Raw genomic sequence first — 22,707 nt, forward strand, 5'->3', positions numbered from 1 at the left:
CAACCTAGGGAGGGACTATAATTTTCCACCTATTCCAACAACCAGAAGAAACACAACAAGAAAACTAAGAAAGGCCGGGGCATATAATGACACTCCATGTTCTCAATACAAATGAAAAGGAGCTCTCAAAACATGATCCATCTGGTTTCTTTCTTTAGCACAACAATAATGACTGAATGGAACACTGCAGTTTAGATTCATCATAACTACATTAAAAAAAAACAAAAACCCAAGAAAATCCCATTAGGGTCCCATGAAAACGTTTAACACATCCCCACGTCTCTATGGATACAAGTCCATAGGTTATCTGTAAAAACTCCCATACATTATTTTAACGGGAACAGCTAAACAAATTGGCTCCAACAGAAATACAAATAAATGGATTAAAAACTCGCTATCTAACCGTATAGAGAGAGAAATCGTAATTGGTAGTCCGTCTAGTTGGGGAGAGGTTTCCAGTTGGGTCCCACAGGGATCGATATTGGGTCCCATTTTGTTTAATATCTTTATAAAAAATCTGGAAGACAAAGTAGAGAATGTGCTAATTAAGTCGACTGATGCCACTAGATTAGGATTGGTGGTTAAAGTAAATTGGATATAGATAAATGCTACTGGCCTTTAGAAAGACCGACCTTAACAGAAACTAGGACTTCTAGTTATATCTTTTTAACGTTATCACTTAAAAATCTAATTCCAAACATTATAAATAAATAAATTTAAAAGATCTTAGGTTCAATGAAAAAGACAACTTAGAGACTCATAAAACCCATGAATGCAGAATGAAGGATGTCCCCCCGATAGAGATATTCTCAGCACAGCTTTATTTGGAAAACTGGTGGCTGTGGGTTTCTCAATACAATAAGGACACTGCAGGCAATTCACATATCCAAGAATAATGGTACTGAAAAGATGAAGTAACTACATTCTCAAAAATATATGTATCTAGTTATTGGCAGAAAAATAAACAAGAAAACAACATAAAGCTTAAAAGAAAAAAAGAGCTAAAACTTGGAGGCATAGACAAGAAAAGTGGGTGAAATTATCAACAGAAAATTCTACAAGCACACACACAGACACACACACAAAATAGAAGAATGCAAGGTGTAACAGGAGGACTTTCCTAACATTTGAAAAAGATACTGCATTTTTTTTAAACTACTTCTAAAGATGCGTGGGAAAAATATTCAGTAGAACTCTTACTAGTTTGAGGTTTGTTTTTTAAAATCTTAGTATTTTACAATTTAATTTGTCACATGGAGACAACTGTGAAAGTAATAGTGATTGTCAGTTATGGATTCTTGTGTATAGACAGAAAGGTTTATTTTAGGTGATGTTAACTGAACTGAAAATATGGATAATGTGGAATCGACTTTTAAATTTTATTGGATAAGGACTGGAAAACCTAGATGGCCTCAGAATCTTGTTAACTCTGCTATGCTACCTCGGATATTTCATTTTCCTTAAGAGCCTTAGTTTTTGCATCAGTTTAAACACAAGGCTAAGGATTGTTCTAAGAGCTGCAGGTACTCTTGTTAAAATAAGACCTTACATGAAGCTTATACAGAGATTAGAAAACTGGAAGTACAATTTTGAGCACCAGTGAGTGGGTTCCCACCTGGCTAGGCTTCCCATTTTCATCCCCCTCTGACATCAGGACACAGAATAGTTTAAAAATCACTTTAGATTATCTGACATGCTGCCTCTGTCTCTTAAAAAACTATCAAAAGAACCTGTAAAAGTGAATCCTTCTCCTCATGACTGATTTCTCCAGAGCATCCAACAATACTTAGTTGATTATATGTGCCTGAGCTTTAAAAAAAAAAAAAAATGACTGTAGAATTACAGTTGAAAAGAAGGAACATTCTTGATAAGAATGAAAATAGCATTATTCATAATGCCAAAAAGAAAGACAGCATTGTGCAATCAGGGTCCTCTGTGGGTCTCCTCTAACCTTCCATGCTGGGCTAAGAAAAAAAAAAAAGGAGTCTGGTATTAGATAGTTACCTTTTAAAATCTAATCAAATGGCTGTAAGTATTCTGGCCTAAGAAATAGCTGATACAGTTTTTGGTTGGTCTGTTACAGATTTTATAGCTAGTGTCTGTTGAAAAATGATTTCTTTGCTTTGATTTTAAAATTTCCAATGTGAAACATTCCTCTAGATGATACTCTTGTTTTAGAGATGGGATTGCATCCTACATATCAGAGCATGTAAAATGCAGAGGCAAGTACCACCAATAGGACTGGAGACTGAAAATTTTATTATTAAAATAATCATGCTTATAATTTTATTAATATTCATCAGTTACATAGTGCCAATCATATTCTTAGAACTATGCTATTCTCTCTACATTTTATCATAACTTCATAATAACTTCTGAATAAGGACAACTCCATTTTACAGATGAGAAAACTGAAGGGTCAAAGAGGGTTTTTGGCCTATTATCATATAACTATTAAATGGTAAATGTCAAATCTGACTCCAAAATATTTGTTCAGAACTTTGTGCTAAATGGTAACTTCTGAAACCATGATGTTATGCATGCTGATTGAGAAAGCAGAGAAACAACTCATACAATTTATGCTAAAGAGTTTTAAGAACAGGGCAAGCATCTTATATTTTTCTCAAGTTGGAAACCAGAGGATTGGACTAGCACAGGGTTTTTCAACCTCAGAAAGACTGACATTTTGGGTTGGATAATTGTCATGCGGAGGCTGTCCCATGCACTATTCGATGTTCAGTAGCACACCTGGCCTCTACCCACTAGATACCAGTGATAATCCCCTCCTCATGGTTCTGACCATCGAAACCTCTACAGACATTGTCAATACTCTTCCAGGGGCAAAACTGCCTGTGATTTGAGAACCACTGCACTAGAAGAACTCTGATATCTTTTTTGTTCTCTCACATTCTCTGCTCTGAATTGCAAATCCAACATTAGCCAAGAGGATGGGTTCTGCATCACTATGGGGTACCTGCCCATTGAACCATTCCCTGCCTCCATCTTGTACACTGAATTTAAAACTGTCTGAAGCTCTCCAGGTTCAGTTTGCAACAAAACTGCCACTCTCTGGTACTTAAATGTATCATTTAAATGCAAATTGATAAGTAAAAAATAGGGTCGATGAAAGTAAAAAGAGATCAGATGTAATCTTAAGTTAGCTTTGCATTAGGCAATTGATTGAGTCTCATTTCAAACTGCAGTCCTATGAGATAGTTTTATTTATTTATTCATTTTCTCTTCTTTACTAAAGCTACTCTTATCAGGAAAATCATAAAATGGATTTAAAAAGCATTCTCTCATTTGATAGCCTGAGAGGGCCATAATGCTACCTTGGAATCTATTAACAGATCCCGATAACTGAAATCGAGAGCATTTAAAAGGGATTGACAACTTCCTAGACCCTGTGGTTTACTGACTTATAAGGGCCACACTTAAAATTTGCATTATTATGAATATCATCTCCTGGAAAAGGAATGCCTTTGATTTACAGAATAGTCCAAAATCAAATATCAGACCTATGGATATATGGAAAATATCAGTGAGTCAGAAATTTTCACTGGATTTGCTCCAAATAAAATTCAATGGCAGAGATGATTTATGGTATGCTATCCTTGGAATTAAATTGAAGTTAGAAATATTAAAATGTCAATTAAATAATTATTGGATGGTTAACAATTCCAGATGGCTTAAAAGTATTACCATTTTCTTAGTTCCATCACTATGAGCTATTTATCAAATCCACATTATGTACTACTTTATAAACACTATTTATGGGATATATTAAAATAAGATCTTGTTTTTCTCATATATTTTGAAGGGTCTAAATTTGGACTCAGGGAAAGCATGTGCATAAATATTCTGCTCAGTGCAGAAAGTTACCAGTGCAGGAAGCCAGGTGAAGTATTTTTGAAGTATAGACAGGAAGATCTATTGGAACTGCTATCAATAGGCTCAAAATGGAAATTCTAAATATTGAATGCAAATTAGAATAATATTAGGATAATTTTAAAAATTATGATGCTTAGGCATACCCCAGGACAACCAAATCAGAATTTCCAGGGAAGAAACCTAAGCTTCAGTAATTTTTAATACTTTCCTTGTCATTTGATTGGGCACCCAAGATTGAGAACGATTGCTTTAAAAAATAGTTGGATTTAAAACCGTATGGAAATTGTTTTTTGACTATGCTTGACTTAAGCAACATGGTGGCCTCTTGTATGCAAATGCTTCAAGGATTTTAGGTGGTAATGTGAAAGGCATTAACTAATTATCTGTCACTTAGAAGGTTATTCCTTTTTTCCCTTCCACTTCTCTTTCTATCCATCTGATGACTTCACAAACGAAGTGCCAGTTTGTTGCTGGTGAGTCTTTAACACAAGTCTGTACTTGCTTATTTCTCTTTTAAATCAAAGAGAATGCAGAGCTCAGGCCCATAGCCTCTATGTAATATAACCTAGAATTAATAGTGTAGTTTTGTTTAAGATTATCTTCCAGCAAGTAATACTGATATAAGTGATATGAAATTTCCTTTATAAATCAATTTAGATAAAATGAGTTAATTTAGATAAACATAAAGTAAATAATACTACACATTCTGCTCATAAATGGAAAAAGTCACAAAAGTGGTCTCAGATGACTGCAGTTTGGGCCACCCTAGTGTTAAGGTAAAGGGCATCTAAATGTGTCATAAATTTGGGCCCTAATTATGTCTCCATCACAAATGATGTCTTCCCTGGGCTTTAGTTTTCTCATTTGTTAACAAGACCATGAACCTATATGGCAGGCATTCTTCTATGACTTTAAGAAGCAAGGAGGGCTTGCCCTTTGAACCTACCTTGTTGACATCCAGGCGCATCTTCTCATTGTTGGCACTGGCAGCCTTTTCAGCTGCTTTCTTTTGGCGTTGAGGTCCCCTCCCAAAAAAGATGTAGTTGACCAAAGCATATTCCAGAAGGGCCATGAAAACAAAGACAAAGCACCCCATCAGGTACATGTCAATGGCCTTCACATAAGGGATCTTAGGGAGAGTCTCCCGGAGGTGGGTATTGATAGTGGTCATTGTTAGCACAGTTGTAATTCCTGCAAAAATGAGACAGAATAATAATGTTTGTATTTGCTTGCTGATTTCATCATAGCTGGAAAGGTTAACTATACTCTTTTACTTTTTCACATATCCCACACAATATATGAGTGAGTGGGTGAAAGTCACTCAGTCAAGTCTGACTCTTTGCAACCCCATGGACTATATAGTCCATGGAATTCTCGAGGCCAGTATACCTGAGTGGGTAGCCTTTCTCTTCTCCAGGGGATCTTCCCAACCCAGGGATCAAATCCAGGTCTCCCGCATTGCAGGTGGATTCTTTACCAGCTGAGCCACAAGGGAAGCCCAAGAATACTGGAGTGGGTAGCCTATCCCTTCTCCAGCAGATCTTCCTGACCCAGGAATCAAACCGGTGTCTCCTGCATTGCAGGCGGATTCTTTACCAGGTGAGCTATGAGGGAAGCACATGATATACACTGGGCAATTATTATATATCAGCCCTGTGATAGGCCTAGGAAATATGCATAAATCATTAATTTATAATAAACATTAATCATTGGGGACATTTTCTTTAATCATAGCTTTATGGTTATAGTTATGTATCTAGTGTGGGACTTGGAGATGCGAATTAAATGCTATGCAGACATGTGTGTAAGACAGGAGTTGAGAAAACAGAGTGGATCATAATTTAGCTCATGATGTGGCAGGGAAACGATCAGGAAATCCCACCTTTGGAGCTGAGTCCTGGAGAATGAGTGGGAGTTACCCAGGCAACCAAAACCTGGAGATCAAAAGTGATAGTAGATCTAAGGGCACTGGTAGTGGAGAGAATTTTTTTAGGGAGGTGCTTTGTGGGGATGAAAGTACACAGCCCATCAAAAGAATCTCAAGAAATTCATTGTGGGTACATTAAAGGATATGATGGGAAGAAGGATGAGAAAAGTGGAGATTAAGTAAGGCCCGAATAATGGAAAGCCACATACAGAGAGCTTAATGCAGAGCTTGAACTTAAAATTGAAGGCAACATGGAGCCACTGACCAGCTTCAACCAGACAGGCATTAGGGACAAACTGTGTTTAGACAATCGCTCTGGCACCAGAGTGGAGCACAGACGGGAAGCATACAAGACAGGAAATAGAATACCAGCTTAGAGTCTTTCAGAATAAGAAAGTAATGAAGGGGAAATAAAATAATTGTGTGTGTGTATGTGTGTGTGTTTAGTTGCTCAATCATGACCAGCTCTCTGCAGTTGCATGGACTCTAGCCCACCAGGCTCCTCTGGCCATGGAATTTTCCAGGCAAGAACACTGGAGTGGTTTGCCAGTTCCTACTCCAGTGGATCTTCCTAACCTAGGGATTGAACCTGCGTCTCTTTCATCTCCTGCATTGGCACGTGGATTCTTTACCACTAGCACCATCTGGGAAGCCCCCAAATAATAGTAATAGTACTGAAATCAATAAATGCATATTGAAATCAATGAATAGATGCTATGAACAAATGATGGCAAAAATATGGAAACTAGAGGTGGAAAGTAACAGGAAGCAGGTCTATAGCCTTCGTGTTTTGGGGTTGGGAATGTAGGCACATAATGCACAGATTAATACTACAGAAGTATCACACGATGCTTTATGGGAAATGCCATACTAGCTCAGGTTATAATTTTTTGCCCAGCTGAGGGAGCATCTTCAACAGTGGGGAGTAGTTTCCCTCAAAGCTATAACTGGAGGGACAGAGAAATGCTGGATAAAAGCACTGGGAGTTCAAAGTCCTGAGGTTTGATAAGGTCCAGCTTTGTAGCAAAACAGTAATATGAAAATAGGAGTCAGAAGTCAAGATCACACAGATGTGAAGTTGTAGAGTCAACATCTGAACTGGGATCTCTCTAATTCCAAAACCTGTGTCCTTAACACACTACCCAATGACACAACCCAATGTTAATTTTCAATTCTATTATTTTTTTAGGAACATATGTTTTCTGATTTAATTTTGTCAAATAAGATCAATCATACTTTTTGTCTTGTTTGTCTACATGTTAATGAAATAGACACAGAAAAAATAAATTTGAGCATCTGATTCTGAGCATGGCCAGAAAACCATGGTTATATTTTAGATCTAGGTGTTTTATAGTTCTCATATCTTTTCTGTATTAGTTAGTTTGATACATTTTCCAATTTCACTTTTCATTATTTCATCTAGAGCTTATCTTGTATGACATGACTATTACATGTGTATTATAAAACTGACAATACTGATTTCACTACTTATCTAAATCTTATGTTAAGGTGTTTCTGACCTAGTATTAAACTGCTCACATAAAAGACATTTTAAACATTTCTTTAAAAAGTAAATAACTTACTTACTATTCCTATAATAGGCATAAAAATGAAAAGAGACTTTTATTTTGGAATAACAGGATATTTGCAAGTTCCATTCATTACTGTGTCCAGCAAATATTTACTGAACACCATTCACCGTGTGAGACACTACAGATACAATTGGAGCAAAATTAGGTATGGGCCTTCTCCCAAGGTATCTTCAATACTATGAAGAAAAAGGATATCACAAACCAAATAAATATAAATTATAACTGTCGTTCGTGTCCAAGGGTGTTCTACAGTATTTTAGGAGACTATATCACAGGGGACTTGATTCAGTCTAAGAGGTCATCAATTCTCCTTCCATCCTAGAACCACCAAAATCTAATCTCAATCCAGCGGTCAAAGTTATTCCTTTATAGGTGAAATCATGTCACTTTGCTCAGTGACTAATTTCACTCAGAATAAAAGTAAAGACGTTATGATGGCTCCTAGACCACTTCAACATCTTTTAGTTCCCTCTGCCTGACGTCTGTACGCAGAAATTCAATCTGCACCCACCTACTGGTCACCTTGCTCACCTCTTTGGCCTGTTTCTACCTGGGGGCCTTTTCATCTCGCTGAAATAGACTCATTTAGACATTGATGTGACTCGATCTTCTTCAAGTCTTTGTCCATTGGCAATTACTGAATGAAGTTTACCCCGATGATGCTAAACTGTCCCCCAGTATGCCCTCCCCTTCTTTTGCTTACTTCTTATGTTTACTATATTATGTAATTTGCATGTTATATGCAAAATAAATTTACTTTTTACCTTTTTATGTTAGAACATAATTTCCAGAAGGGCACTGGTTTTATCTCCAGTGCCTCGTATGTATGACACATAGTAGGTATACAAAAAATGTTGTTGAAGGAATAAATAAATGACTTTGCTAAGGAAATACTGATTTAATTGAGATTTACTGGTGGAGCAGTTAACAACTTTATATTTTATAAGGATTAGTCAGGACTTAATAAAGATCATGTAAAAGGTGATAAATTTACTATATCTTGAGTTAGCAACATAAAAATGTGCATGAACTGTAATTTATTCTCTTCCTCTGATATTATAATGGAAAAACATCAGAGCATAAGATGAGTGATGCCATGGATGATTCCCCAATGTTCCTACACTTTGTTGTCTCCTGCCCCCTGTTGTGCTATTCCAAAGCCTTAATCAACCTTTAGAATTCTTTCCACTCACTGATTTGTTGCACATTGCATTTCTTTGTTTCTTACTCAAAAAAAAAAGATGGAAGATAGGTCTTTTCAGGTAAGAAAACACAGATAAAAACTGGACAATTACCAAGCAGTATTACATGAACTATGCTTCAATAAAAATATCAAGCTGATGCGACTAATTTCATTACTGACAGTTATATAGTTAACTAATTTTGACATGAAAGAGTTTTAATTAGTGTTCAATTGATTTAAACGCTGAATCAGATCATCCAACGTCTCATATCCAAATTCTTGTAATGTGTGCAGTCAGGTCTCGTCACGCATCACAAACTTGAGGGTAAGGAAAAAGTACACCAGAGCATGAACACACACACAGGCACACGCTGCAGGCAGTCAGACCCATGCCTACCTAATGCCACTCTTGCAGCAGAAGCATCGTAATTAATCCAGAAGGAGACCCAGGAAAGGATAGTGATCAAGATAGATGGCATATATGTCTGCAGGATAAAGTAACCAATGTTTCTCTTAAGCTTAAAGCTGAGGGATAACCTGGGATAGGAACCTAGAAAGACAATTTTAAAACATCATCATTATCAGTCAGTATTTATAGGATACTTTCCTTTAAAGACCCATAAACAGTTTCTATATCTTCCCTAAATTCAATTTTAGCTTCTGGTGAAGGGCACTTCCTTATACAAAAGTAGTTGAGCAAACAGGGCTTTTAATTAGCAAGACTTACTCAGTGTTGACTATATCCCACCCTCACCAGTAATTAAAAGAATTCCAGCTCTTCCCTGCTCAGCCTCCTACACTGAATCAAAGGTTTACATTCTCTACGATTGTAATGATAAGACACTTTGAGACAGTCCCTTTGTTCCCCTTTTAATTGTTTCTCAGCAAGTCCATCCTGTACATTTTTATACATAAGAATAACGATGCACACTCTGACTGTAGCGTAAGACATCTCTTCAACAAGCCCCTGGATGCATGTTAAGGTGAGGATCAGTGGCAAGGCTTCAGTTGGTATAGCAACTCCCTGAAATTTTGTGATGCAGTATTTTATCTGATTTCATTGCGTCCATCAAAGTTACAAAGGGATTCCTGACCCACCAAAATATGGATGGAGAGTCACTTTTCCTGAGGAATATTTGTGGGGGATATAACTAAAGGATCAGATTCTTGAAACTGGGTCCTTTGATGGTGGGAATCTAGGGAATTATATTTTAAACAAGACACGTAACAGAACATGGTCTTAAAACATAAAAAAGTCACACTGATAAACAGGGTGTGTACATGTAGGGCAGGGGAGAATATTCTTACTAATTGAAAGAAAGCCTTGTCTAGCCCTCATGGGCTGAAGCAAGTATGTTAATATTAAAGAAAAAATATTTTAAGTAGAAACTCATTTCCATAGTGTCTCAGGGGTTCAGAGGACCTCAAATCTAGGAAAAGTTTCTGTTGTTCTCTTTGCAAAGCTGGAGGCTATTTTGTATTCTTGGTTGAAGTAGTTTTCAGGGACAGGAAGTGCCTGAGTCCTTAGCAGAAGGACAATTCAAGATCTACAGTTATAGTACTACCTATTTCTGTGCTTGAGGAATTCATTTCAATAAGAAAAATAAAAGAGGTATATTCCTGGGGGCTTATTAATTTTCTTTTAATGAGTATGGAGAAAACTGCTGACTAAAACCAGCCTGACCTCAGTTCTGGAAGAGTAAGATGGTAAAGGCATCGAGACACTCTAAATATCTGGAAAATCTTTGAGCTTCGAACAGTAGGTAAGGCTACATAAGGAAAGTCCTGCCCTCTGAGAAAAATGTGAAATCCTCCTATCCTATTGTCTTTAGAGAACTTCACTGTGGTCAGACCTGTGCAAACTGTGACTTGGCTGTCCTCAGTGTGTTTCAAACAATTATAATCAGTTCTGTGAGATGCATTATGCCAGGGGGACAGCTCTGACCCAGGTTGTTTCTGGGTCATTTCTCTCCATACGCCATCTCTAACCCTTATTCCCTCCTCTAATATATGAGACACATTCGCTTTGCTGTGGGTACCTTCTTGAAAATAACTGGATGGGTTCCAAATGGGCCTGTTGGGGAACTGAGCATTTTCACAGACCTAAGTCTTCTAGAGTCCCCATTCTTTCCTGGGACCCAATCCTGATATAAATGAACTCTTCTGGCAAAATATGATAAAGCCCCTTTTCTCTTAACCATTTCCCCTGATACAAACCTGTGGAAAAAACAACCTTCTTGGTGATCAGTTTGTAATCTACAATAGAGAATTGTGGAAGCTCAATCTTGGTTACTCCTGTCACTGCGTTATCATCCCCACGCCAATAAAACTCAATGTCATCGGTTGTATATCCATCTGTAAAAGGAAACACATACACAGATACACAGGAGACAGACAAAATAGAAACAAAAACTGTTTAGAAGATGAACTATGTAAAGGATAATAGCTACAGCTAAAGGTTATTATGTGTTAGGTATCATACCAAGCACTTTAAGTATATTGCCACCTTTAATCCTCACAATAATCCCACTGTGGAAGAATAATTAGGCCCACATTACAGAAATAGGCTTAGAGAAATTAACAGCTTGTATTAAGTCTTGTAACTAGGAAGTGGTATCATTGGGACTTGAACCTAGGTTTATCTGATTACGAATCTCATTCTCTCAAACATTATCATGTTATCACTTAGCCCTGGATGGTACTCTAAGAGAAGAAAAGAAGAGGAAAATCATTTATCAGTCAGCATTGAATAGTACTGAACCCTCTCCTGCCAATACAAAATATCTGGATTTCAAGTCGGAAAAGGAGTGATTATGAAGAAGTGAGCCACTAACTTTTTTAATATTCACAGACGTGATCTCTAAATTTGACTGTGTAGCATATCTAAATTCCAAAGAACTCCCTAAAAATTTATATCAACATTAATTCCAGGAGTTTTAAGAGCATAAGTACAAATGAATAGTGTACACTGCAAAGGCATAGCACATTTAAGGGGTTTGGTTACATTCATCCAACAATTACTTATTGGACACCTACTATGCTTGTCAGTGCAGACTTGCTATATAATAAAAACATTTTATTTATAAAATAATAAAAGGATAATGATCCTTTCAATACATGGGACAGAGTGGGGCAAACACACATTTACTAATTAATGAAAGTGAAAGTCTCTCAGTTGTGTCTGACTCTGTGACACAATGGACTATATAGTCCATGGAATTCTCCAGGCCAAATTACTGGAGTGGGCAGCCTTTCCCTTCTCCAGGGGATCTTCCCAACTCAGGGATCACACCCAGGTCTCCCTCATTGCAGGCGAATTCTTTATCAGCTGAACCACAAAGGAAGCTAACTAATAACTAATTAGTAAGCATAAACATAACTGCAATGAATAGACACATTTTATATTGTAAACAATGATGTAGAGGGAAGCATGCAGTGAAATCCAGCAAATACCAATATTATACAAACTCATCCAGCCCCCATAAATCCCCCCCTCAAAGCACACAGTATATTTGTTTATCACATTGATCTCTTCAAAGAACATCTGTATCCAGATAGCTGAATTTTTACAAGTCTAGGAGCTATAAGTGGAGAAGGCAATGGCACCCCACTCCAGTACTCTTGCCTGGAAAATCCCATGGAAGGAGGAGCCTGGTAGACTGCAGTCCATGGGGTCGCTAGGAGTCGGACACGACTGTATAACTTTCAAGTAGACAACCTGAGCAACTTCATTTTCGCTTTTCACTTTCATGCATTGGAGAAGGAAATGGCAAGCCACTCCAGTATTCTTGCCTGGAGAATCCCAGGGACGGGGGAGCCTGGTGGGTTGCCGTCTCTGGGGTCACACAGAGTCGGATACAACTGAAGCGACTTAGCAGGAGCTATAAGTAAGTGAAAGTCACTCAGTTGTGTCCAACTCTTTGTGACCCCACGGACTGCACATCCATGGAATTCTCCAGGCCAGAATACTGGAGTGGGTAGCCTTTTCCTTCCCCAGGGGATCTTCTCAACCCAGGGATCACACCCAGATCTCCCGTATTGCAGGCAGATTCTTTACCAGCTGAGCCAAAAGGGAAGCTTGGAGAACATATATTGCTTTCCCCAATTTCAAAAGCAACAAAACAAAGACTTTTTTAAGACTTAAAAGACTTAGAAAACATAGACTTGTTTTAAGTTTAACTTCTTTGCCTTTTGACATGTGACTAGTTAGTGTAACACTGAGGACTAGAATGCCAATCCTCTAGTTCTTAGTTCTTGAGATTTCTAATTAACCACATTTTGCCAGAGAGAAAGTCAAATCTCTGAAAAAGTGGAAGCAAATTATTTTTCAAAGAATTACAGTACCCTCTATTTGAGAATCTGTGTAAATCATAGCAATGTCAGGCAATGTCTTAACTTTTCTAGAAATATGAAGTTCTCTTTATTCAAAACAGCAGTCATCTTTGTGTGATAATAGAAATGTAGTTTTCCTGGAACAGTTACTGAGAACTTGAACTTGTGATTCCATAATGATAGGTTTTTGGACAATAGCTAATGATTTTAAAAGGGTTATTTACTTGCCAGGGCTTCCCCAGAGGCTCAGTGGTAAAAAAAAATCCACCTGTAATAGAGGAGATGAAGGTTCGATCCTTGGGTTGGGAAGATCCCCTGGAGGAGGGCATGGCAACCCACTCCCATGGGCAGAGGAGCCTGGCAGGCTATAATCCATAGGGTCACAAAGAGTCAGACACGACTGAAGCGACTAAGCATGCATGGAAGCACATTTATTTGCAAACATCACAAACTGTAATAAAAATTGTGGAGTTTAAATAGATTATACATCACCAACATTTTTATCAGCATGATTACATATAGAGTCCTTTATTTTGTTAGAGAATGTCTTTTTTTCACTTAAAAGCATGATTTAAAAGTAAGTTTTTCATGATTTTAAAGGAAAGCCTAGGTTTTAAGTAAATGGCATAGCAAGCAGATTCTCAGAAAAGAGCTCACTCCTTAATAATCTACTCCATTAATATTCTCCACCTAAATCTAAGAACTCAGCTGTCTGTCCCAAAGGATAACTACTCTTTTTCTAAATGGCAAAATTTTCCTAAGGTGGCTATGGGAACACTCACAGTCCAGGACTTTGACTCAAATTTAATCCCATTTCTCATTGGTTATCGAAATACATTTCTCAGTTATAAAACTGTTTAGAGTCGATGACATTCCCACCTTCCATAAAACAACTTAAAATAACAAAAGAAGGTCAACTTACTCCTAATTTCAAGCCAGATAGCTAGAAATGTATTATAGAACTGAATCTGTGTATACACATGAAAAAAGTATTTATGAAACAAGAAGGCAATAGTTTTCTAGAATGCAGCCATCTTCAAAAGAATAGGACAAGAGAAAAGTCAACTCAGTATTTCCAGTAGAGCAGTGTCACCAACTCTGTGGCCTGTTAAGAAGTGGGCTGCACAGCAGGAGGTGAGCGGCCAGTGAGCCTGCTAAACTTCATCTGTATTTACAGCCTCTCCCCATCTCAAGCATTATTGCCTAAGCTCCGCCTCCTGTCAGATCAGTGGAGGCTCTCCTAGGAGTACAAACCCTACTATGAACTGTGCATAGGAGGGATCTAGGTTGCGTGCTCCTTTTGAGAATCTAATGCCTGATGATATGATTCACACATTATGACGATTTGTATAAGTATTTTTCCATACATCGCAATGTAACAATGATAGAAATAAAGTGCACAATAAATGTACCGTGCTTGAATCATCCCCAAATCATCTCCTCTGCCCCTGGTCCACGGAATAACTGACTTCCAAAAAACTGGGCTCTGGTCCCAAAAAGGTTGGGGACCACTGCAATAGAGGACTCAATCTAAACTAGTAAAGAGTGTGTTTCTGGTCCTCTAGTCTCCTTTCTTCATCCAAAACCTTGATTTAAAATAAATTTTTAAAGTAAAAAATTTCAGTATTTATCTTTTTTTGTTCATCACTACAAATCTTGTAACAGAAACTTTTTGCAGAGAGGCATGGAGTATCAATGTTATTTCAATACAGTTGAAGAAGAGAAGCCTAATGGTTTTTTAATAGGTAGAAACATTATAATAAAATATAGGTTTTTGTCAAAATGCAAGATATTTTACATAGTGCTTGCTAGACAATACCTTGCAGAGAACAGGCACTTGGCAGCAATTACTGAACAATTATTTATATATATATGGATTTGAACAATGGTTGTCTATCCAGATGATTGGCATTGTGAAGAGACATAACTGTCTCTTGATTCTAGCAGAGTACCTGGCACATAGAGTACCTGGCCTTAAATAAATATCTTCTGAGTGAATTCAATAAAAGTCACCTGATGATAACATAGCCCTTGAGTATAATAGAAAAATCCTTCATTATACATTTCTCCTTATATATTAGTTGGGCAAGTTACCACCTTATCAGCTAGAGAAATCTGCAGGCATGTCAAGAAGCAACAGTTGGACATGCAACAACAAACTGGTTCCAAACTGGGAAAGAAGTATGTCAAGGCTGTATGTTGTCACCCTGTTTATTGAATTTATATGCAGAGTGCATCATCCAAAACGCCAGGCTGGATAAAGATGCAATCTTCATGCCAGGCATGATGCAATCAAGATTGCCAGGAGAAATATCAATAACCTCAGATATGCAGATGGCACCACCCTTATGGCAGAAAGCAAAGAAGAACTAAACAGCCTCTTGAAAGTGAAAGAGGAGAGTGAAAAAGCTGGCTTAAAACTCAACATTCAAAGAACTAAGATCATGGCATCCAGTCCCATCACTTCACAGCAAACAGATGGGGAAACAGTGAGAGACTTTATTTTCTTGGGCTCCAAAATCACTGCAGATGGTGACTGCCCCCATGAAATTAAAAGACGCTTACTCCTTGGGAAAAGAGCTATGATCAAACTAGACAGCATATTAAAAAGCATAGACATTACTTTGTCGACAAAGGTCCATCTAGTCAAGGCTATGGTTTTTCCAGTAGTCATGTATGGATGTGAGAGTTGAACCATAAAAAAGCTGAGCGCCGAAGAATTGATGCTTTTGAACTGTGGTGTTGGAGAAGACTCTTGAGAGTCCCTTGGACTGAAAGGAGATCCAACCAGTCCACCCTAAAGGAAATCAATCCTGAATATTCATTGGAAGGACTGATGCTGAAGCTGAAACTCCAATACTTTGCCCTCCTGATGCAAAGAATTGACTCATTGGAAAAGACCCTGATACTGGGCAAGACGGAAGGCAGGAAGAGAAGGGAATGACAGAGGATGAGATGGTTGGATGGCATCACTGACTCAATGGACAGGAGTTTGAGCAAGCTCTGGGAGTTGGTGATGGACAGAAAAGCCTGGCATGCTGCAGTCCATGGGGTCGCTAAGAGTCAGACACGATTAAGTGACTGAATTGAACTGAACTGAAGTTACCTAACCTCTCTTGATCCTCAATTTTCTCACACGAAAATTGAGATATTAATAGTAATATCTATGTCACAGAGTTGTTAAGCACGAACAATAAACTGTTCCTTGTAAAACACTTTAGAAAAGTACCTGGTAGATAGTGCTCAAAATTTAATACTTTCTTTTTAAACAAGAATTATTTAAAATAAATGAAAACGTGTATTTGGTTACATGTCACTTTGCTATTTCATAAAAACATATAAGCATTTTCACAGTGAGAAAACTTAGCTGCTCAGTGACATTTATAGGACTGTCCAAAGTGATAGTCAAAACATTTGAAGGTTATTTTGATGACTGAGATTATGGCATCTGACACAATGGAGCAGTATATTGTAGATACTCCTTGGCTACTGCTGGCTTAAAAACCCAACCTTCTTGCCTTCATTTTGGGCTAACCAAGTATAGAATATTGTAAATGGAAAGCAAATCTAAACTCCTGCATCATTGATTTTTGTAGATGAAAGAACGACAATCCATAACAGTGCCAGGGTGGTCAAGTTCAAAAGCCAGCTCAACATATTGTATAGGATTAGCTGAAAGCAGACCTAGTTTTCTTCCTTTCTTTGAATTTTCTCTGAAGGAATATTTAGCAGTCTCTCAATGTGATTAAAAAATAAAAGAAACCATATGCAAATACGTAAGACCTGACTTTACAGCTTTCATAATGATAATGAGTAAAAAATAATTAGATATCTTTTAAAGGATATCAGAAGCAAGAGATGCACTGATGCTCCTCATTAGTGTCTTGCAAGGTAAATTCATCTTTTATATTTTATTCATGGGATTCTAGAAACTGAGTGATTAAATTGAATTGTTATCATTAAAACATAACACACATCAATTCAGATGGCTTACAGATAAACCAAAATACAAATTTATTGAAATTTATCTAGGAGGAATTAAAACTGCATGAAATGTTACTAAACCCTGATCAGGAAGGACAAATATGTTAATCTGTAAATCTATGTAGACATGAATGATAGATATTGGTAAATGTATGTACTAACTAAATGAGATCTAAGGAGGAAAATACACCATTTTAAAAACATTTATGAAATAGCTGAACAGGTTCTCACAACTCTTACATATCTAACTATGTAACATGGCACTTAAATAAGCTTTTTCCTTATTTTAGTTATAGTTTATATATTCATTTTGTTATCTACTAAGTAAATATTATATTTTATAAGGATACTAATATGCCAAAAATATGAACCTGTACCAAGATATTAAACAGTGGAGGCTGATGAGAATATTTAGAAGAATTAACTGAATTATCAATGGTGCCATTTTTTTCCCAGTGGAAAATTAAAGCAATTTATTATTCTCCTGATACTTACTTTAACTTTGCCAATTGGACTGTTAAATGTTCTTAGGTAGTTACCTGTATTCTGTCTCCATTGATTCAACACAGCAACAGCTACATAGTACAGCTGACCTTTAAACAACATGGTTTGGACTGAATAGGTCCATTTGTAGATGGATTGTTTTTCAATAGGAAATACTATAATACTACATGATCCATGGTTGGCTGAATCCATGGATGTGGAACTGAGGATGCAGAACTGTGGATACGGAGAGCCGACTATAAATTAGAGGGGGATTTTCAACTGTGTTGACGGGTGGGCCCCTAACATCTGTGTTGTTCAAGGGTCAACTGTACTGCCATTTAGGATGAGAACAAGAATGCAAACATTCTTCTCACGACTAACTCAGTGACCAGATTAGAAGTCTATCAGTCCATAATCAGAATGGACTCTACTCCATGCAGAGGCCTGTACATAAGTGCAAAGGTGCAATTGAGTACAGTCAATTAAAGTTACAGGGATCTTTCAAGAGGGAGAGAGAGAGAAACTCACTTGTCAGCCACAGCTCTTCAAATTCAGCAATGAAAGTGTTTCCAAGACACTCTGAGTGATTGCTCTGACTCCTTAATTGCACCTTATTCTTCACTCTGCTCTTTAAGATGGACTGCCAGACACAAATGTTCTGCTGTCAAATTGTTTCTAGACCTCGAGCAGCCTCAAATAATTGGCCTAGGATGGGTCAGACTTGATTACCTAGTGGCACCTTAGTGAGGACATCATCAAGTCATGACCCAAAATTTGTCCCACATCAGAGATAACTGAGTTTTTTGTTATTACCATTTTCAAATTCAAATTGTATGATGTAAGAGAATAGGAAATCGATCATAATCAAGCAAAATATCAGATATTGTACTTTAAAGATCATTTCTTTATTGGATTTCAATGCAAAACTCAGTATTTACTGTCTCTGTATGGAGCAGGGTGAAGTGGTAGGTCTTTCTGCCAGTTTAGCTCCATGAAGTGTTTCTTAAGCTTCCCTGTGATTGGAAAGTTAAAGCAATTAAAATAATATTTCAGACATGAGAAAGCAATTGAAAATAATAATAGGCAAAAACAGCCACAACAATCATAACAGTAGCTGTGGTTTACAAAGCCTTCTGTGTCAGACACTGCCTTAAACTCTTTAAAATGGTTCTGTCTTGAAAGGAGAACTTGACTGGGTTATGGTTACTAGGATTCCTCTCCATCTCCCAACCCTGATTTTTCCACATGCATGAGCCCTAAATCCTGAAGCAATACAGAAAAGAGAACCTTTAGCTAAGAAAAACAAACAAACAAACAAACAAACAAGCTGGTGCTTCTCAAATTTAGTATGCACAGAAGTCACTTGGAAATCTTGCTAAAATGCAAACACTGATTAAGTAGGTAGAGCCTAAGATTCTGTAGTTCTAACAAATCCTAGGTAGAAATGATGCTGTTTGTTCATGGACCATCCTTTGGATAGCAACTGAGTATGAGTTTTTATGGAGAAAAATTCATTTACTTTGCCATGGGAGTCAGGAAAGGCATATCTGGTATCTATCCTGACCCAGAGAACAAAGTTGCTTCTGCATTAAGTTTTTATAAGCTCCAAAATTAAAGTATCTTTTCCCAGTTCTTCCTCTCTTATAAGGGACAAGAGGTGATATTTCTGATGCCACCATTTTTCAAGGTCTGGTTTTCTTTAATAATCTATGACCTATGTTCACCAATAATGAAATAATAGAAGAGAAAGGAAGATGGGGCTACATCTAAAGGTTTTCTGCAAAATTGTATTCATTCAAGTTTTCTTTGAATATTTAACGCTATTCTACTCTTGCATTAGATCTTTGCATCTTTTATTTTTATTCCTCAATGGACTAGTCAACAACCTTTTAGGTGTTGCCCCTTCCTCTAATCTACACTGAACATGCTGCTATCATTTCTTTGTTTACAAAGAAGTTGATGATGCTTCTTCTATGCCTTAAAAGGCAAACAAAAATATATGGAGAATTTCTTGATGGCCTTCCCAGCAGGTTCAGAATTAAATGCAAATTCTTAGTCAGGCATTCAGAACTGTTTATTGTAGCCTCATTTGTTATATTTCTACCTCTTTTAAAGCCGGTCTTCTGCCCACAGTCATTAGTAACACTTGGACTGCCTAGCCTTGGTTCAAATTATGAAGTTACTTGCAATAGCTTTATCTTTCACATCACATTTCTGCATACTTTCAGGGCCCATTTCAACTTCCATATTTCTCAAGACATGGTCTCATCTTCCCTCAGTGGGGATTTTTTTCTTTTTTCCCCTGAGGTTTTCCATGGCACTGTGCTAGAATCCTTATTCATATTCTTCCTCACCAGTTTTGCAATAGAGGATCTGTGGATGTGTTGGTCTTCGTCAGTAGACTAACCTGGAGGCTGAAGAACCATGACTGATAATTTCTCTCTAGCACTTCTCCTACTTAATACATATTTTACTAAGGGTGGCATGTGTACAAAAATTCTGAATCAAACTGTTTGACATGTGACATGGCTTCCCAGGTGTTGCTGCTGCTGCTGCTGCTGCTACTGCTGCTAAGTCACTTCAGTCGTGTCTGACTCTGTGCAACCCCATAGACGGCAGCCTACCAGGATCCCCCGTCCCTGGGATTCTCCAGGCAAGAACACTGGAGTGGGTTGCTAGTGGTAAACAATCCACTTGCCAATGCAGGAGAGGTAAGAGACACAGGTTCGATCCCTGGATCAGGAACATCACCTGGAGAAGGAAATGGTAACCCACTCCAGTATTCTTGCCAAGAGAATCCCATGGACAGAGGAGCCTTGTGGGCTACAGTTCTTGGGATCACAAAGAGTCAGACACAACCGAAGTGACTTAGCACACACACATGCTATCCATTAGCTGTGGCCCACCAGATCCCTGCTCCCTTTGAGAGAGTAGTGATGAACAGAAGCCATGCACACTGTTTATGTTTTGGGACATATCACTCCCATGTACCAGCCTCAAAATCATTAAAAAAGGCAGTGTTCCTGGTTGTTGTTCAATCACTTAGTGGTGTACGATTCTTTGTGACTTCATGGTTTGCAGCACATCAGGCCTCCCTGTCCTTCACCATCTCCCTGAGCTTGCTCAAACTCATGTCCATGGAGTCAGTGTTGCCATCCAAGCATCTCATCCTCTGTTGTCCCCTTGTGCCTTCAATCTTCCCAGCATCAGGGTCTTTTCCCAATGAGTCAGTTCTTAGCATCAGGTGGCCAAAGTATTGGAGCTACAGCATCAGTCCTTCCAATGAATATTCAGTGCTCCTTGTACCAGTTCATAAAAGGGAGTACCAAGTTCAAGCAAAGACCCTATGTTGAAAGAAACTTCCTGACATTGCTGACTTTTAATATATACCATCATTCTTTGCTGAAGAAAATTATTCTTAGAATGGCCATGGCCCTCTGGTAATGACTTTCTCTGGGCTGACAGATTTTGGAAACCAATTTGCCACAATAGTTTCCAGAAGCAGCCAGTACCTCTTGCTCAAATGGAATAATGGTCCCTGGTGAAAAAGGGATATGGTCACACCAAAGTGTTTGTTAACTCAAGAGTGATAATGGAAGATGTTTAAATTTAACAAGGCCAATTGAATGGCTTAGTAGATATGCACAGCTGTACAATAAAATGCCATCAACTGTTACACCAGCCCATCTGCTTTCTAAACAGGGGTGGCAGAGGAAGTGTGGGCCTTGCTTACCGATGCTGGAAGTTGGCAGAGCTTCTCCATCTTAATCCGTTCTTCCATGTACCTTCTTTGTGATGGAAGGTCAGCTGAGGATGTGCACATTTAAGGATGTCAGGATGGGCTTGCAGAAGAATTTTTGGTCTAAAAGAGTGGCTGAGCTGTGATACGAATTATTAGCATGTGTTCTGACTAAAAAACAAACCAAAAAAACCCAAAAAAGTACTGCTCTCAAACTCCATATATGGAACTCCTTCTGTGCCCGCATAATCTCTTCTGTTAGAACTCTGTATAATTTAAATGTTATCTATTAAGGAATCCACCTCCTATACTCAACTGTGGGTTCTTATTTAAACAGAGAACACACATTTCTCAAATTTGTAACGATGGCTTGGAGCAGAAAGGTGGCAAATACCAGATATTTAGTACATTTGCTGAGATGAAATAGAATTGTGGTGAGTGAGAGGGCTTATGTGAAGAGCAGGAAGGAGGCCTCTGGGGCTGACTGGCACACAAGCTGTTCTGCAGGCATACACCCATCAACATGGCATTGCTATTTCGTCTGGGGGAGGGTCAGGAAGAATCCTTTGAGCTGAATGAATGCACGGTATTTTAAAAATCACTACTGGATGACATTTTAAAAGCATTTCCTGTGTGAAGCCAAGTGTTTCACAAGCATCATCTCATTTAAGCCCTTTGAGGTAGAAACTGTTACTATCCCCATTTTACAGAAGGCGCTACAATTTAAAGAGGGTAAGTGCTCAAACGTCAGAAATGAGATTTGAACTAAATCCTCTGTAGACTTGAGTCCAATTCCTATTACTATATTTACCACCTCATAACATTATTCGATGTCATTATTTTTAAATTATTCTGAAATGTTATGGAAATCCATCTGTAATTACTCCTCTCACTGTGTCCATGCTCCTTTGCACCATAACACTGCAGCTCCTTTCAAAAATGGGACCTAATTAACCTTAAAAGCTTCTGCACATCAAAGGAAACTATCAGCAAGGTGAAAAGACAGCCTTCAGAATGGGAGAAAATAATAGCAAATGAAGCAACGGACAAACAACTAATCTCAAAAATATGCAAGCAACTCCTACAGCTCAACTCCAGAAAAATAAATGACCCAATCAAAAAATGGGCCAAATAACTAAATAGACATTTCTCCAAAGAAGACATACAGATGGCTAACAAACACATGAAAAGATGCTCAACATCACTCATTATCAGAGAAATGCAAATCAAGACCACTATGAGTTACCATTTCACACCAGTCAGAATGGCTGCGATCCAAAAGTCTACAAATAATAAATGTTGGAGAGGGTGTGGAGAAAAGGGAACCCTCTTACACTGTTGGTGGGAATGCAAACTAGTACAGCCACTATGGAGAACAGTGTGGAGATTCCTTAAAAAACTGGAAATAGAACTGCCTTATGATCCAGCAATCCCACTGTTGGGCATACACACTGAGGAAACCAGAAGGGAAAGAGACACGTGTACCCCAATGTTCATCGCAGCACTGTTTATAATAGCCAGGACATGGAAGCAACCTAGATGTCCATCAGCAGATGAATGGATAAGAAAGCAG

General features: G+C 38.0%; 1 protein-coding gene across 3 annotated transcripts in view; it reads right to left on the reverse strand.

The window, feature by feature from the left end:
- The window catches only part of GABRB2 (gamma-aminobutyric acid type A receptor subunit beta2), a 293,693-nt gene that overhangs the window by 40,544 nt on the left and 230,442 nt on the right, over positions 1-22,707 (reverse strand). For 2 of the 3 annotated variants that reach the window (XM_024994535.2, NM_001192760.2), the window contains 4 exons: positions 10,811-10,948; positions 8,991-9,143; positions 4,838-5,082; positions 404-517 (listed from right to left, as the gene is read on the reverse strand). In XM_024994535.2, the coding sequence (XP_024850303.1) occupies positions 404-517; positions 4,838-5,082; positions 8,991-9,143; positions 10,811-10,948 (650 nt within the window). The remainder of the gene's footprint in view (positions 1-403; positions 518-4,837; positions 5,083-8,990; positions 9,144-10,810; positions 10,949-22,707) is intronic. The other variant, XM_024994536.2, reaches the window with a different exon arrangement.

The sequence above is a fragment of the Bos taurus genome, chromosome 7 (assembly GCF_002263795.3).
Source record: "Bos taurus isolate L1 Dominette 01449 registration number 42190680 breed Hereford chromosome 7, ARS-UCD2.0, whole genome shotgun sequence".
In the NCBI taxonomy this organism is placed as follows: Eukaryota; Metazoa; Chordata; class Mammalia; order Artiodactyla; family Bovidae; genus Bos; species Bos taurus.